This window comes from Balaenoptera musculus, chromosome 14 (assembly GCF_009873245.2).
Source record: "Balaenoptera musculus isolate JJ_BM4_2016_0621 chromosome 14, mBalMus1.pri.v3, whole genome shotgun sequence".
Classification (NCBI taxonomy): domain Eukaryota; kingdom Metazoa; phylum Chordata; class Mammalia; order Artiodactyla; family Balaenopteridae; genus Balaenoptera; species Balaenoptera musculus.
This window is the reverse complement of record NC_045798.1, coordinates 21,588,055-21,605,963: the sequence shown is the minus strand read 5'-3', so window position 1 is coordinate 21,605,963 and position 17,909 is coordinate 21,588,055. Positions and strand designations below refer to the sequence as shown.

At 56.9% G+C, this 17,909-nt stretch overlaps 1 protein-coding gene across 1 annotated transcript; it reads right to left on the bottom strand.

Moving 5' to 3' along the window:
- Positions 1-4,377: 4,377 nt before the first annotated feature.
- On the bottom strand, positions 4,378-7,398 carry OSM (oncostatin M). Its single transcript, XM_036823424.1, has 3 exons — positions 7,365-7,398; positions 5,591-5,724; positions 4,378-4,950 (listed from the first exon to the last, which is right to left on the bottom strand). Exons 1-3 carry the CDS (start codon positions 7,396-7,398, stop codon positions 4,378-4,380), a joined length of 741 nt encoding a protein of 246 aa, XP_036679319.1.
- Between the last annotated feature and the right edge of the window lie 10,511 nt (positions 7,399-17,909).

Sequence of the window (17,909 nt, the reverse complement as noted above, 5' to 3'; positions counted from 1 at the left end):
GAGAGAGCGTTCAAATCACATCAGAACTGGCGGGCAGTGAAGGCGCTGAGGCCATGGAGGCCAGAGACCCAGATCTGCCATTTGCAAGCCGGGAGTTTGTTCTTTAGACAGACTATAAGTGCTGGCACTCCATCCTTGCCTTTTTTCCTGCAGTTTCCCTGCCCTCCACGCCCCCCGTCCCAGGGAACTCTCCATCCGTGTGTGTCCTGTTCAGGGTTGACTGAGGGGCTGTGACTGTCACCCTGAAAAACTTGAGAAAGAAAAGAAAACCCAGCTTATGGTCGATTCCAGCAGCAGGGTTGCCCGAGGACTCCTTATCTCCCTGACCCTGTACCAGCTCGCCCATGGCCTGCGGCTGCTTTGTCCCTTCACATGAGCCACTGGGGGGAGCATATGCTATTTGCAGCCTCACAGGGCATCGCCACTCTGGGAAAAGCATGCCTTGTGGGGGATCAGCTTCACACTGTGGCACAAAAGCATTATTAGAACCCCACCCCCCGCTACACCTCACGCTGGATGGTCATGGGAACCCTGATCTCACAGCAGTTGTTGCTGTAGTAGGTGGGGGGGGGGACGATCCAAGAGGGCTCGTTCTGACTCCAGGTGCAGACACCAGAAACGACCCCTGCAAGCTGCCCTGCCCGAAGCCCCAGGGAAGCCCCGCCAGCCACTCTATGGGGAGTTCAGGAGGAGGGGCCTGGGAGGGCGGGAGGCATGGGGAGGGGGAAATGCAGGCACTGGGAGGTCAGGATGCCTGGATGTGTTGGGGGCCAGCTGAGCACGTAGCAAATGCAGAGATGAACTGGCAAAGCTGGCCGGGCCTGAGAGCAGGGCCCTGGCCGGCTGTGCTGAGGAGTTTGGAATCGATGCCTCGGGCAGCAGGATGGGAAGGAGTCATCGAAGGTTTGTGAGCAGAAGACATGACAGTGAGATGTGTCCAGGGAATCAGGACCTGGTTGGCGGTGGGGAGAGAAGGAGGCACGTGCCAGGGACAGGGTGTTGGAGAAATCACAGGATCAATGGTGAGAGAAGAGGTTGAGGCTGAGGGAGGTTGAGGGAGGTGCGCTGGGGTTCTGGAACTTCAGTGGGGGCAATTAGGAAGCAGAAAGGTGTGGGCTTGGGGCTGAGTTCGGCCTTGAGGCACCCACAGGGCACCCAGCAGATGTTCTGGCAGCTGGGTCTGTGGATCTGGGACCAGGCTGGAGGTGGCACCTGCAGCTGTGGTCTCATCAGAAGACAGTGTGGAATTGACAAGTCCTCACTGATAGGACCCCCAAGAACCCCACCCCAGAGTCTGGGGCTCCCTGATCTGCTTCCTGCCGGGTGGGTGCAGCTCCAGTTCAAAGGCAGCCCCAGACACCTCTCCCGGGGCTTAGCCACCTCTCTAGAGGCTGGCAGGGGGCCCAGGCAGGGGTGGAGAACAACCACCCTGGGCTTCCCAGCTCTTCCTCCGCAGACCAACCTCTACCCTCTCCGTGGGCAACCACATGCTGCCCTAATGCCAACTCCCCTTCTGCTCCGGGAGCCTGAGGGTGCCTGGCTTTTGGTGTCTGCCACCTCCCACCCCGAGATTCCCAGCAGCCCAACCCGAGGAAAGTGCCCCACCCCCATGCTGGGTCAGGGCAGAAAAGAGCAAGGCCGGCCCCTGCCTTTGGCCACACCTGGGTAGCACCTGTCTAGGCCAGGCTCCCTGCCCTGCTCCTCACTGAGCTCCTGCTGGGTGCCAGGTACTGTGCTGAGAGCAGAGCAAGGCAGATGTGGTCTCCATCCTTGGAGACTCCAGGCTGGCGGGGCAGGCAGATGGCAAAGCAAACCAGGGGAGGCCCCCCACATGACAGTTTTGAGAAAAATAATAACCAAGTTGTTAGACCCAGAACACAGATGGGGGTAAGAATAGCCGAGGATGCACTAACCAAAAGAACAGAGCACAGCATTGCAGACAGAGAGAAGAGCATAGGCAGAGACCTTGTGGTGGGAGGGTACCCTGGGCATACTGGGATCCCAAAAGTGGCTGGTGGGGCAGGAGCCCAAGAACAAGAGAGAGCCCATTGGGGGGCAGTAGAGACCCTTACTAAGTACTTGGTAAACAGCCTGGAATACATTGGGCGCTCACTGGTTGGGAGTAAGAGACCTGGAGTTCTAGCCCCAGCACTGCACTAACTTGCTCCGTGACATTGAGCAAGGTGCTTCCCCTCTCTGGGCCTTTTTGATAAATCAGCAATGCCTTCACTCACTATATCCTCATCCTTGAATGCTCGGAGCCTTTGCCCTAGCTGTTCCTGCCACCTACAGGCTCCACCCCTTCTCCTGTGCGTCATTCAGTCCTCAGAGTGGACATCACCTCTTCCAGGCACCACACTGAACAACCCACATCACCTGACTCTCACTCTCTATTACATCACCGCTTTGTTTTTGCCAAGCTCAATCTCACACTGCAACCTCAGATGCTCCTGTTGGTTCTTTCGCTTGTCTATTGTCTGTCTGCCCCCACACTTGGGAGCTCCGTGCCCCTGGGGACTCATGAAATTGTCAGCGGATTTACAGAGGCTGAAAGGTGACAGGAGGATGCTCCTGCCCTGGCGTCTAACGGACCTGAATTTAAAACGTGCCCGCCCCCAGTAAATTTGCTCTGAGGACCCAAACTCTCTGAGCCTCGGTCTTCTCATCGGCAAAGTGGGTCATATCTATTGCGGGGAGTCCCACACAGGGCTCTCTTCCACCCCATGTTAAGTCCTGTTCCCACCAGAAATGGAACTGATCCAGGTCAAGTTCATCGGCTTCTGTGAGCCCTTCCTTTGTAGCTGCTGCCTCAGCATGTCATCAGCCTATAGATGACCCTCCCGAGGCGGGGCCCTGAGCATCCGGGGAGAGCCAGGTGGAATCCCTATCCACCCTGGGGCCCTTCAGGAAGCAGTTTCAAGCACCTACCAGGTTACAGGCCACATGTGAGGCAGGATCTATTATTATCTTGTCTGTTTCACACAACACACATCAGCACACATACACCCAGCCAGACACCCACAAGGGCCCAGAGCAACCCGTACACTCCATCCTTCCTCCCTCCCCTCTGGCTCCCAAACCCCAACACCCCTGGTCCCCAACTTCTCAAGAGAGACCCATTCAGAAACAACAAGCACCTTGTCTGTGTTTGAGATGCCCCACAGTCAGAGCCCCCAGCTGACTGGGGTGGGCGACTTCCCTTCCTGGATAGAGCAAGGACCGCCCCCAGCCCAGGCCCCAGGTGGTGGATGCTTGTGGCCTTACCACATAGGGACAACCCCCCAAGAGGCTCCCCCAAATCCTGTCCCACAAGGCAGCAGAGAGACACAGGGGCTTTAGAAACCAGGCAAGTTTTAAATATATGTTGGCACAATAATAACATTAAATACACATTATAAATAAGCCTTATAAATAGGAAACAGATAAAAACTGATTTAAAAAATCTATAAATTAGTCATGTCCCTCCAAGGAATTGGCCCGGTAGCTTCTGGGACCCCCTCCAGGAGGGCAATGGTTTCAGCATGAGAAAATACCATGATGTACCACCAGGGGGAGCAGCCAGCACCCAAGACCCAAGACCAGGCGCTTCCAGGTGCTAGCTAGGTCTCTTCCAGAGAGCTCCGTCTGCGCCCAATGGCCATCTGTACTGCGTGTCCCCATGTATGGAGAGAATTTGATATCCACCCTATGTCACAGAGTCCCAGCAACTGACAGGCAGAGAGGGCTTTACACAGTCCCCAAGCCCTTCGAATCACAAAGAGAAAACTGAGGTACAGAGAGGTAAAGTGGCCTTGCTGAGGCCACACAGCAAGTTAGGGGCCAACCTTGGACCCCCCCCCCCCAAATCAGTGCTCTTTCTAGTACACTCTGCCCCATCACAGCTGCCTAAAGTGAGGTCATCCAGACATCCAGGGGTCTGGCCCGAGACGTGATGAGGCATAGGAGGCCAGCTCAGGCCCTGACCTCCCCCCCTTGGAACCAGGCCACTAGGGAAAGGAGGAAGTATAGGGGCAACGGCCCTGCAAGTCATGAGAGGGACAGTCCGGCAGGCCTCCGGGGAGCAGAGCAGGGGGTGGCGGCCAGTCTGGCCATGAGTCATCCTGTGTCATCAGACCCCTGAATCAATGGAAAGTTGGCCCCATGTGGACCTGACCTGGCCACCCCACCAGACTGAGGAACTCAGGGCTGGGGGGCTCAACAGCCTGACCCTATGTCCCTAGCCCAGCCCAGAGGAGGTAGAGGGGCTGCCCGGCTCCCACCCCTTAAAGTGCACTTCTGAGAGGTGGGGAACAGAGGGGAGCAGGATGGCAGGCCCCGGGGCTGCGCCATCCTGCAGAGTACCTGCTGACCTTTCACCTGGCAGGGGTGCCCCTAAGGCTACCGGGGCAGGTGTCCCCTCGGCATGAGTCTCCTGTCCCTCCGGAAGGGCCACATCCTGCGGGCCCCCCCTCTGCAGGGCCCGGAGGGGGCTGTGTCTCCAGGGGCCCGGCGGGGGCTGTGTCTCCGGCTCCGGCTCCGGCTCCGGCTCTCCCCCCACTCCCGGAGGACCTGCCCCACAGAGTGCATGAAGCAGTGGTAGCCGCGCAGGAACCTGCAGCTCTTCAACTTGTGCTGGAAGGCGTCTGAGGGCGGTGTGGGCGGCGGCGTGGGCCCGGGGCCCGGCTGAGTGGGCTCAGGTGTCTCCGCCTCCGAGGAGCTGCGCAGCAGCAGGGTCATGCAGTGGATGTTACTCCTGAACCCGCGGATGTTCAGTCCCACCAACTGCTGGGCTTCAGGGAGGTCCTGATACAAAGCGGTCAGTCTGTGCAGGACGAGGCCCAGCGTGGCATTGAGGGTCCGCAGGAAGCCCTGTCTACTGAGCCCCCGCAGGGCATCCTCGCTGGGGAAGGCCCCGGGACACTCCCTGCAGTGCTCCTTCAGTCCTGGCGTGTCCAGGCCTTGGATGCGGATCTGTGGGGAAAGGACAATCCAGGGATGAGAGCTGGAGACCCCATCACACACACACACACACACACACACACACACACACACACACACATGAATCTGCTCTGCTCAGCCTTGAACCGCTGGACCTCGTGTACCCCCCCATCCAATCCTCGCATTGTACAGATCCAGAAACTGAGGCCCAAGAGGGGAGAGGACTCCTGGATCACTGAAGGTGAGGTTAGAGGGATGCCAGGGGGCTGGAGGAGTGACCACACAGGTGGTGATTGTGGCATGAGGTGTGTCATTGGGGAGGTGATGGGAGGTGACATGAGCTCAGGAGGGTGGGACTGTTCACTGCTACATGCCGGTGCCTAGAACAAGGCCCGTGGTAGGTGTGCAATGAGCACATGGGGCAAACGGACGAATGAGGCAATGGAGTTGGGGTTCACACTCCAGGCCCACTAAGCTGGGGGAGCTGCATTGCCTCTGTGGCATCTCAGGGTTAGGCCTGGGATGTTCGCCGTGGCCCAGGAATAACACGGAGACTCGTTTTCCCCCCAGCCTCAGATTGAGTGGGGTTTGGGCCTGTCCTCTCTGGGAGTCACTGCTGCCCTAACCCCACAGTTCTCTGAGACTCAGATGCCCCCAGGGGCCGGTCACTCACATAGGGGTCCAGGAGTGTGCTGGTGTCCTGCATGAGGTCCGCCTGACGCTGGAGCTGCAGGAGGAGTTCATGGTACTTGCCCAAGCACTTGCTTGTGGCTGCCATGCTCAGGAACAGGAGTCCGAGGATCACACCTGGGGCAGAGAGGGGACGTGTCACCTGCCTTAGTGAGGAAGCCACAGGTGGGTGCCTTTCAGAGGGGAGGTCACTCAAGCGGGCCTCAGAGGGCACAGCCCATCATCCCCAGCTTTTTGCCATTCGGGGCGGGGCTGGGTACGGTGCATGCACGGGGGTACCTGCTGGGGCCACCACCACCTTCCCAGCGAGTCACTCCCCAGCACCCAAAACAGTGGTTGCAATTCACCAAGTAAGACTTTGAGAAGAGGTGGTGGGGCCTGGCTGGAGTCTAGCCTGCCAAACTCAGGAGCTGACCTGGGGTGGCCCAGGTGGGGCTGCTCCCCGCAAGTCCTCTGGGCTAAGGGGTGGCCATTGCTGCAGGCCCTGAACCTGCTGTAACAGACCCTACCCCCCACGCAGGTGGGCTCTGGAGGGTTTTGCAGCCCAGGAGCAGCCAGACACCTTGAGCTATGTCTGCAGAACCAGGAGAGGCTGCCTTTCTACCCAAAGTTTCCATCTGGAAAGGATGCGTGAGACCATCTCGTCCATGCCCCCATTTGACTGACAGGAAAACCAAGGCTCCAAAGGAGAAGGGCTTGCTCAGGTCACCCAAGGCCAGCCCGTGCCCCCATCTCTCAGGCCTCCCTCCTCTCTCCGTAAGTGGCCACTTTTGTCAGGCCCACCAGAGATGCTGTGAGCCAGAACATTCTGGGGGGCGGGTACAGTTACCACTCCCCCGCCTCCCCCCACCCACCCACAAGGCCCTGGCAGCCACGTGGTCGGAAGGGCCTGTGGCGCAATGGCCCGGAAGGCAGTGACACCACCTTCCCTTCCTAAGAACTGTGGCCCCTTGGGGAAGATGCTGCTGGGGAGGCCAAGGGGCCAGGCGCCCAGGCACAATGACTACCAGGCACCCCTCGCCGCCCCCCAGGTACCTGCTGCTGGGCTCGGGCAGGGGGGCTGGTGTGGGCACAGTGCACGTGGGACTAGGGTGCCTGCATGGGTGTGTGTCTAGATCTGCGCGAGGCTCGAGGGAACAGCTGGCCACACACAACCGTTGTGTCCCATCCACGGCAGGGGCCCCGGGCTGCATGCGGGGGTTCCCAGATTGGTGAGATTGAGGGTTCCAGATGACGTCACGTGGCTCTGGGTGCATGTCACCCTGTGGGTGTGGCTATGTGTGCTGTGTGATTGTGTGGGCTCCAGGGCCCCCAGGCCCGGCTGACAGTGTCCATTCATCCCAGAGCCTCCAAATCGGGGCAAGAAGGAGGCTCCACAGCCCTTCCAGACATCACACCATGACGCTGCTCAGCTTCTGCGGCTTCCTCCTCTGCCCCAGCACATCTCCCACCTCCCACCTGCTTCCCTGGCTTCTCCCGCAGTGATCCCCTTCCTTCACTCCCTTGCTCCCAGAGCTGACTCTACATCACCCTCCCCCTGGAAGCCCTCTGGTAATATCCTTCTCCACCCTGTGAAGATGCTCTGTTCTCAGTGGATCCCTCTCTTTGCCTGACCCCCTGGCTCTCTCCCCTTCTCAGCATCCTTCTGCCCGGCGCCTGGCCTCCCCTATTCCTGGAGGACAGAGAGTGCCCCTGCTCCCCGCTGGCACCCATGAGCACAGCAAGCAGGTGCTGGTGGGGAGGAAGGAAGTACTTACTGAGCGGTGTCCTCCGCATACGCTGTGCCCGCATGCTGGGTGACTGAGCTCTGGCCTGCGCCTGCTGGGGGTGACACCTCCAGGCTTGGAGCCCTGCGGGCTGGCAGCCACTTTATGCCCGCCGGGACGATTGGCCAACACCTCGTGAGGTGGGTGGGGAGGGGGAGGGGGGAGGGCAGGCCTTCTGGGAACGTGACCCCAAAAACCAAAGTTTCCACAGGCGGCCAATGGGCGCTGGGTGCGGTGGCATGCCTGCTCCTCCTCCTGTTTTCTTCGAATTCGTTCTTCGAGGTCAGCCCCACGCCCAAGGATGATGCAAACCGCAGCCTCAGCCTTCCTGGGGCGAGCAGGGAGCAAGGGGGTCCGTGCTCGCTGCAGGGGGCTGTGCCCGGGGTGGAGGGGAGAGTCGACCAGCTGGGCTCCTGGAGGACCCACAGCCCAGTCCCAGCCCAGGAGCCATCGGCCTCACAGGCCTCTGTGGTTTGGGGCTGAAGGGAGCGAGACATCTTCCTTCTTGAGTGCCCTTCCCGCCCTCCTGCCAGGGCTGTTGGGACATCTGTGAGCGGAAACCACCGGGCTCTGGGCACAGAGCCAGATCCAGGCTGGCAGCCCCGAGATTGTGGTTCTGGCCCCAGGACCTGCATCCCCCAGCGGGGCTCCCAGCCATCTCCTTTCCCCCACGAGGCACCCCTCACATAACCAGCCTTCCCCATCCCAGGCCCATTGCCCACAGCCAGGCTCTTTTTCTATAGACAGGGCCCTCTGGGGAGAACCAGGCACTTGAGGCAAGAGAAACAGGAGATTAGGGTTCAAGCCCACTGACATGCTGTGTGACCCAAGGCAAGTCGCTTAACCTCTCTGGGCCTCAGAGCCCCACCCACCCACTGTAAAATGAGGATTTGAAAAGTATTTCGCAGCCACCTCACAGGGCTGCTGCAGTCATGGACATACAAGGCAAAAGCCCTTTGAAGGCAAAAGGAAAGATGAAAGTCTGATTCTAAGTACTAGCTGTCGGGAGGTGGGGTGGGGGGCCGGAGGAGATGGGGAGTTGCTGCGGCGACCGTTGGGGACCAGGTTTCACTTTCTCTGAAAGACAGTGATCTTGAGTCAGTCCTCTGCTTCTCACAGATGAATGAAAGGGCCAGAGACAGCGCCTCCCGAGCCAACCTGCTGCTTCAGCGCAGGATAAACTGAGGCCCTGGAGAGGGCAGATGAGGGGGTGGAGGGGCTGGCCCCGGCCTGCATGCCGTGCCTGGCAGCCCCAGCACATCCAGCAGACCTGGACGAGGGTCCTTGGCCTGCACCCTGAGGAGCTCGGTGGGGAGGAGGATGTCAAAGGCTGAGGAGCCAGGGTGGGGCCCCTGGGGGCTGCCAGGGAGGCCTGAGCTGCTCAGGCCCTGTGGAGCCTGGACTAGGAAAGCCAAGGTGGCCAGAAGGAGGAGGGCCAGGCACCCTCCCACCCATCCCCACCCCGGCACCCATCATCACCACCAGGGCCGTTCCCACCAGCCCTCCCCTCTGCAGACGCGCCCACATCGCTCATTTATGCAGTCGACAAACTTTCACTCAGCCGCACGCTTTGCCAGGTGTTGAGGATCTAGCAGTGGGCAAAACCAGAGGCACCCCACCGCCAGGAGGCTTCTCCTCACCCCCACCCACTCCCTGGCGCCCAGCATGGTCCTCATCACACCGTTGCCACCCCTGAGGGCGGATTCTGCCACCCCTGAGGGTGGAATCCGCCACCCCAGTTCCGGATTCTCCTCCCAAGAACCTCACTTCCGCTCGATTTCTCATCTCAGTGCCCACCTCCAAGAGGCGGCTTCCTGGGGCCCAGGCCAGTCCAGGATCCTGCTTCATTTCACATCCCTGATCTCATCTTGCTACAGCCCTGGGAGGGAGAGCGGCCGGGCAGGGATGCCTCAGCTCTCTTTAACGAGGAAACGGAAGCTCGGAGAAACTCAGGGCCGGGCTCCAGGCAGGAGAGCCAGGGCTGGCTGGAGAGCTTCATGCCCCTCTCAGGGGCTCCTTGCTGACCGGCCTCCACACTCGTGGGACAGCCCGGTGCTTTCACCCCTCAGTCCAGAAGCCGTAAGATCTCCTCGGTTTAAAGAGGCCTCCAAGACCTAGAGACGTTGAGGTCGCCCCTCCTTCAGTTGCCCTTTGTAGAAACCTTTAAGAGGAGGGGGGCGTTCAAACTAGGGCTGTCACATCTGAAAGACCTTGCTCTGAGCATGAGGCTTTAAACTTATATATTAGTTTGCTTGGGCTGCCATAACCAAATGCCACAGACTTGGGGGCTTAAATGACAGAAAGGTATTTTCTCACAGTCCTGGAGCTAGAAGTCTGAGATCAAGGTGCTGGCAGGGTTGCTTTCATCCTAAGGCCTCTCTCCTTGGCTTGTAGACAGCCGCCTTTTCATGATCTCTTCCCATGGTCACCCCTCTGTGTATGTCTGTCCTGATCTCCTCTCCTTATAATGACACCAGTCACGCTGGAGGAGGGCCCACCCAATAGCCTCATTTGACCTCAATTACCTCTTTCAAGGCTCTATCTCCAAAGACAGTCACATTCTGTGGTGCTGGGGGTTGTGACCTCAACACACGAATTTGAGGGACACAATTCAGCCCCTAAAAGCTTGCAAGAAGAGGGCATGGTTGGAGGGCAGCAGGGAGCGGGGACACTGGCAGGGGGAACCCGGAGCTGGGTGGGAGGGGCCGTGATGTTCAGGAGGACGGGGAGTGGCCCCAAGGTGAGGCCCCAAGGTGAGGAGGCCCTGCTCCCCATCCGAGCAAAGCGTGAGGGGAAGATGCGTCAGCGTTTCTGGTGAGGTCAGCGCCCGGTGACGTCCCTCTCGCCAGCAGGAAGGGCTTGCAACACGGCCCTGCCGGTATAAATAGGCTCCCCGACCACAGGGCCCGGGCTGTCCCCTCTTCCCGGGCCACGTCAGGCAGGTCCGCGTGATTCGGAGGGGAAGAGAGGGCCGGCTTGGTTCCTCAGAACTGCTGCTTCCTTGCCTTTCCAGCCCACCCTCCGGCGGGGGAGCCCTCCATCTTTAAACGCAAGGACAAGATTTGGCATGGCCTGAGGGGCAGGTCAGCACTGGAGCAGGAGGTCACTGGGCTGGATGCAGAGGCCGGCCGGGTGGGGGGCAGAGACCAACCCAGGTTCTGGTCTCCATCTGCTTGTGGGCCCAGTGTTCCTGGCCCAGTCACACCCCCTTTCTGAGCCTCAGTTTCCCCTCTGTAGACTGAAGTGCCACAACTTAGTACTAAAGAGACAGAACAACCCAGGTTTTAAATGGGCAAGTGATTTGAATAGACATTTCTCCAAACCAGACACAAATGGCCAAGAAGTACATGAAAAGATGATCAATATCATTAGGAATCCAGAAAATGCACATCAAAACTATGAGATGCCACTTCACCCCGACCAGGGCAGCTATAATCAGAGACAGACAATAGGAAGTGTTGGAGAGAACGTGGAGAAGTCGGATCCCTTGTGCACTGCTGGTGGGAATGGAAAAGGGTGCAGCCACTTTGGAAAAAATATGTCTCTTCCTCAAATGGTGAACATAGAAATGTCATACAACAAACAATTCCACTCCTGAGTATACACCCAAGAGAACTGAAATCATATAATCACACAAAAACTTGTGCACAATTGTTCACAGCAGCATTTATTCACAAAAGCCTGAATGTAGAAGCAACCCAACTGCCCATCAACAGAAAATGGATTTTAAAATGTGGTCTATCCATACAACAGAATATTATTCAGCCACAAATAGGAATGAGGTACTGATGCATGCTACAATGTGGATGAACCTCAAAATCATTATGCTCAGTGAAAGAAGTCAGTCACAAATGGCCACACAGAGACTTCCCTAGCAGTCCAGTGGTTAAGACTCCACGCTTCTACTGCAAGGGGTGTGGGTTTGATCCCTGGTCGGGGAACTAAGATCCCATATGCCATACAGCGCGGCCAAAAAAAAAAACAATTGACGAAAGGCCACATAAGATTCCGTTTATAGGCAATGTCCAGAATAGGTGAATCCATAGAGACAGAGAGTAGATTAGTGGTTGCCAGGGAGTGGGGGATCTGGGGACCAGGGGTAATAGCTTATGGGTACGGGGTTTCTTTTGGGGGGATGAAAATGTTTTTGAACTAGATGACTGCACAGTCTTGTAAATATACTGAAAACCACTGAATTATACACTTTAAAAGCATTTGATGGTATGTGAATTGTATCTCGATTTTAAAAATGCAGGAGCAAATGCTGCCTTACTGGACGGTCAGTGTAATTCAGTGAAGAATGCACGCCAGTGCCCGGCCCATAGCAAGTATCCGATGACCACTTATCCCTCCTGCCACTGGGGCAGATGAAGGTGCGCATTTGCTTGTGTCACAGGGTGACTTTGAGGGCGGTTGGGAAACACGCGTTACATAAACACCGGGTGAGCAAGGAAGGATCTTCCAGGGCCCCCATGAGGTCAGTGAGGTCACCGTCAGCTGGGGGGTCATTTGACTCGAGACCTGCCACAGTTCTTCTGGGACCTGGTGTGTCCATGGGGATGGGACTCCATGCCCTCCCCTGCACCCAGTGGCTCCGCCCAGTTGGGTAACTGACTGATCCCCCTTCCAGGGGCCTGAACACCTATTCAGGGAAAGGCAGAGGTGAGGGACAAGTGGCTACTGTGCAGGAGCCTCATGCCAGCTATCGGCCCCCAGACCAGGCCCTGCCACAGCGAACCCCTAGGCCGAGAGGAAGGCGGGTTGGGGCTGATTCGTCTACTCTGAGGTGGGATAACCAGAAGCTGAGGGTGCAGACGGTCCCCACCCCCAGGCCACCCTCTCTGAGCCCAGGGTCCCCTCTGTGAGATTCAGAGACAGGCGAGATGACCACAGAGAACCCACAACCCTATAAAGCCCCAGGGGTCCCATGGCAGCTCTAAACACTGAGATGGCTCTGTAAAGAAAAGCAAACCTAATCATTAAACTGGATCAGGAAGTCCAATGGAGTTCTGACTTTTCTCATGATGACAACATACAACGCCTATTTTGAAACATCACATTCTTTTTGTTTTTAAATAAATTTATTTTTGGCTGTGTTGGGTCTTTGTTGCTGTGCACGGACTTTCTCTAGTTGCAGCAAGAGGGGGCTACTCTTCGTTGCGGTGCACAGGCTTCTCGTTGCGGTGCACAGGCTTCTCATTGCGGTGGCTTCTCTTGTTGCGGAGCACAGGATCTAGGCGTGAGGGCTTCAGTAGTTGTGGCACATAGGCTCAGTAGTTGTGGCTCGCCGGCTCTAGATCTCAGGCTCAGTAGTTGTGGCGCACAGGCTTAGTTGCTCCGCGGCACGTGGGATCTTCCCCGGGCCAGGGATTGAACCCATGTCCCCTGCATTGGCAGGCAGATTCTTAACCACTGCGCCACCATGGAATTCCCGAAACATCACATTCTTGCCAAAAATGTTTTGATGCCCCAGGCACATGCTGTCTGCCCAGTGGTGACATTCGGGCGCATTTCTGCAGCTCTTCTGGGTGCCGGGCCCAGTTCCAGGCCTTTCACATGGGCCAGATCCCTGAATCCTCAAAACCTCCTAATGAGGGAGAAATCATGGTCTCCGCCCGGTACGTGGGGAAACAGGCCTGAGAGGTGGGGAACTTGGCGGGAGGTCACACAGCTGGGAGGGAGCAAAGGCTCAACAGAAACAAAAACCAGCGGCTCCCAGAGCCGGGAGAGGGGAGGTTGGCTCTCATGGGGGCGGCTGCCTGGGGAGGACTTGGCGGCGGAGGTCGGTATTTCTGCAGGTCTGCAAAGATAACGTTGGTTTCATTGGCGGAAAGGCAGAAAAGAAATGCTACAAATTCCACGTTGAGAGAACTGCATGAGCTGATGGGCAAATAGGACCTCACTGGACCAGTTTAGAGAACGGCGCGTGTGGCTGGAAGTCGAACAGGGAGGGAGGAAGGCAAGGAGGGAGGAGAAAACCAAGCCACCACAAAACAACTTTGCTGCCATTGCAGCCCCTCCGGAGGGGCTTGTACAACACAGCTTGGTCCCATCCTCTTGCTCAAAACACTCCCTGGTTTCCTGTTGCCATTCGGATAAGGCCAAAGTCATCACCTCAGCCCCCCAGGCCCTGCCCACCTCCCCAGCCTCACCCAACAGCTCTCTAGCCCGCCACTTTCTCTGACCTTCCTCAGCCCCACGGAGGAGCTGAGCTCTCACCCCAGGGCCTTTGCACATGCTGTACCCACTGCCTGAACACTCCACCTACTGAACTGCCATCAGACAACAAGGTTCAGTCCAAGCTTCACCTCTTCCAGTGACCTTCCTTCACCCCAGTCTGGTTCCTCTCCCTGACTCCACCCCAGAGTACCACGTACCCCTCTCTGTAGCATTTTTCAGAATTGTAAACTCTTACAACTGTGGAGTTGTCTCCCCAGCCAGACTGTAAATTCCAAGAGGGTGTGCACTCTGGTGGTGGCTCCCCATCGCCTGTCTCCAGAGCACAGCACAGGTCCCAGAATGTAGTAGGTGCTCAATAAATCGTTAGTGAATGGATGGATGCATGGCCGTACAGATGTGGCCATCTGCAGAAGCCCCAGGCTGCAGGGCCCCGGCGCAGCCCCATCCCACATCCAGTACACCTGTAGCCGGGCCTCTACAAGTGCAGCCCCACCTCGCTGCGGGGTGGGAACAGGCCCTCTTGGAGCCTTTCCCATGCCCTCTCCCCAAGGACATCAGAATCACATCACTCACAATACACCAAAGCATGTGATCTCTTTTTTCAGGAAGCCTCGATTTTAAAGACACTAACTTTTTCTTTTATGATGATTTTTCTAAAGCGAATTCAAAACCTATTCTTTAGCCATGGCAGATTTCAACACTTTCCTGGAGAAACAAACTGAAAAAGAAAAAGCTAAGGCATTTCTCCTGCTTCCTTTAAAGAATACATTTCAGAACAAATTCTACATAAGCGGCACCTGACAGCCTCGTAGAAAGGGGCCGGTCTTCACTGGAGGAGACAATCCTACAGTCCCTCATTCAACCTGTATTTAATAAGTAACACTGTGTGTGGGGCACCAGGCCAGGTGCGGGGGATAAATCAGCAAGAAAGACAAGGCTAACTTACAGGAGAGTGAAGTTACCATGAAGGATGAATAAACACACAGGCCAATATCCAGCACGTGGAGGGGCTTGGAAGACCCATTTGCCAGGCTGCCCCTTTCTTGCCCCAGGAGGGGTCTGACCCAGCCTGGTCTTCGTGGTACCCCAGGGTTTAGCAACGCACCTGCATCCTGAGCAGAATCAGAATCCTTCCCAGGAATAACGGCAGACCCAGGAGACACGCCTCCCTCGCGTGGCTGGGGTTTCTGCGCTGGGACGTCACGAGGCGGGGGTGGGGTCCTGCCGAGTGGGCAAGAGGGTGGCTGGTGCAGCCAGGAAGGCCAAGGGACTTCCCTGAGCCCCTGGTCCCTGCACGAAGCCAGGGCCAACCACGCGGCAGGTCCCAACTACACAGGACGTGATGAGAGTCCCGTTTCTGCTAGTTGAGCTGGTTTCCCGGCACTTGCCATGGGGACTCCTTAGTCCTCACAAGCATGAGGATGGGGGCAGTAGGGGTGGAGGGCACGGAGGGAGGAAGTAGGATGGGCTGAGCCTGCTCTGGGTGCCAGCTGCAGCCAAAGCTCAGAAGCTTTGCTCAACAGAGAATGCAGCTGGAAGAAATGGGGGAACAGGCCAGGGTCCCCATGGGGCTGTCTACAAATTGGGACACAGAGGCAGGACTCACTTGCAGGGATGCCGATTACTGGTCTGGAGGAAATGACCTGGGACAGGTGCTGGGAGGACTTGCTTTCTTCTTCCTCTTGTTCTTGGGGACACGCTAAGGAAACTCTGAGCATTTATCTTGATATGAAAAAAAGAAACCTCCTGCAGCTCCAAGGGGAGAAAAGGCCATCAAATCTTGCTCTGTCCAAGGGCCAGCTGGTGGCCATTCAATGGGTGACGGGGTGTGACCAGCTCGCGCCAGGTCACCCTGTCCACAGACAAGTGTGTAAGGAAGAGAAGGGGGACAGTGTGGCATTAAACACAACTGCCGGGTATCCCCACAGTCAAGAAGGCAGAGTTTAACAGGCAAAAGGTGGGAACAACCCAAATGTCCATCAACGGATAACGGATAAAAAAAGTGGTTATGTCCATACAATGGGATATTATTCGGCCATAAAAAGAATGAAGTACTGACACACGCTCCCACCTGGATGCACCTCAAAAACATCATGCTGAGTGAAAAGGCTAGACATCAAAAGTCACATATTAGATGATTCCATTTACAGGAAATGTCCAGAATACTGAAATCCATAAAGACAGATTGATGACTGCCAGGGGTTGGGGGAGGGGAGTGGGAAGTGACAGCTAAGGGGTATAAGGTTTCCTCTTGGGGTGATGAAAATGTGTTGGGAACTAGAAAGAGGTGATGGTTGCACAACACTGTGAATGTACTAAATGCCACTGAGGTAGCTATTCACTTTTTTTTTTTTGGCCGTGCTGTGCAATCATGCCCCAACCAGGGATCGAACCCTGTGCTCCCTGCAGTGGGAGCGCAGAGTCTTAACCACTGGACCGCCAGGGAAGTCCCACTATTCACTTTTAAATGGCCAACTTTATATTATGTGAATTTCACTTCAATTAAATAAAAATTTAAGGCAGAATTAAGAACACAACTCCAGGAAAACCAAGAGGCTGGGAAGCAGGAAGTCGACTCCAAAGGGGCTGGAGAGAGTCAGAGGGTCTCCCACAGCCCCTCCTGTGTTATTGCCCGGTGAGCACCTGTGCATGCCTTTTTTTTTTTTTTAATAAATGTATTTATTTATTTATTTATTTTTGGCTGCGTTGGGTCTTCGTTGCTGCGCGCGGGCTTTTCTCTAGTTGCAGCAAGCGGGGGCTACTCTTCGTTGCGGTGCGCGGGCTTCTCGTTGCAGTGGCTTCTCTTGTTGCAGAGCACGGGCTCTAGGCACACGGGCTTCAGCAGTTGTGGCACGTGGGCTCAGTAGTTGTGGCACGTGGGCTCAGTAGTTATGGCTCACGGGCTCTAGAGCGCAGGCTCAGGAGTTGTGGCTCATGGGCTTAGTTGCTCCACAGCACGTGGGATCTTCCCGGACCAGGGCTCGAACGCGTGTCCCCTGCACTGGCAGGCGGATTCTTAACCACTGCGCCACCAGGGAAGTCCCTGTGCATGGGCTCTTGTTTGTCAACTTAGAAAAGGCACACCTAAATTTAAAAGGCCGGGGTATGCCAGCTCAGGACAGGGCCTGGAAGCTGCCTGGAGCGGAGGCTCCTGGTTTGAGGAGAGAGCAAGTATAGGTGAGACACTGGAGGGGGAGGGGGACCAGGGGTGGGGTGGGGGTCTGGGGGCTGGTCTCAAAGACAGAGCAGGGGGGCTGCGGAAGGCTGGAGACAGGGGAGGGAGGGAGCACACTAGTGCTGGGGAAAATATGCTTCTGCAGCCAGAGGAGAGGGAGACCCAGGCAGGGAGACCAGCGGGAGGTCTGGGGTGGCCACATAGGCGGGGACAACCGTGCGCTGACTCAGGGCCCTGGGAAGTGGGGGGCGCTGAGCTGCAGAGGGCACTGGGGCTGGGTCACTGCAGAGAGCTCAGGCTGAGGGGCGTATGCACAGGGGGACAGAAAGCAGGGCTAGGCTCCCTTGGGGCTGTAGACAGAAGAAGAGGGACAGAGAAGTGGGCAGAGAGGGAAGAGGGAGACGGGAGAGGCTGGGGCCGAGGCGGCCAGGGGCGGAGGGCAGAGGTGAAGAGGTAGGGCTTGGGGAGCTGGGCAGCGCAGCCCACCACTCCCCAGGGGACGGCAGGGAGCTGGGCCTTCTGGTATCAGGGAGAGGGAGAGCAGGGGGCCCTGAGGGAATGTGGGTCCACAGAAGGAAAGTGGACAAGAGGGTGTACACGGGCACAGGTGTGAATGTGAAAACAAAAGATGCAGACATGTGCAAGCACACGTGGACATAGAAAAACTGCCCCAGCCACAGACAAAAACAGACACACAGAAATACATGCCACAAATGCTCACACACAGGCATAGATGCACACACCAGCCACACATACACGGGACACATGCAGACACGGAGCCAGGCACACAGCTGATGTTTATAAGAAATTGGATGCATGTACAGCCACAGACATCCAGACCTCCGACATGGAGCCATAAGTACAACGACACACGGACACTTAGACACACGTGTAGACAGACACACATACACACACTTTCTGGACAAAACAGACTTGCCTGTAGATGCCCATGAAGGCCTGCACACTGTGAGTGCACACACCGGTGCAGCACACCCATCCACGTGGCACCGTGACCAACCCCCTGGGAAGGGAGCTCTGGGCACCCCCATTTGAGATACCCCTGGCTCGGGAACCCCAGCACCAGGGCCCGCCTGGGAAAGTGAGACACAAACCCCGCCTGTTGCCCAACGGGCTCACCCAGCCCAGCCCAGGGTCAGGGAGGAGGCAGGGCCACGCCTCAC

Excerpts from the sequence above, each read along its gene's own strand:
- OSM (XM_036823424.1), bottom strand. The coding sequence starts at position 7,398 with ATGCGGGCACAGCGTATGCGGAGGACACCGCTCA. Across the intron at positions 5,725-7,364 it reads TATGCGGAGGACACCGCTCA|GTGTGATCCTCGGACTCCTG; the intron begins GTAAGTACTTCC and ends TCTCTGCCCCAG. Across the intron at positions 4,951-5,590 it reads GCACACTCCTGGACCCCTAT|ATCCGCATCCAAGGCCTGGA; the intron begins GTGAGTGACCGG and ends CTTTCCCCACAG.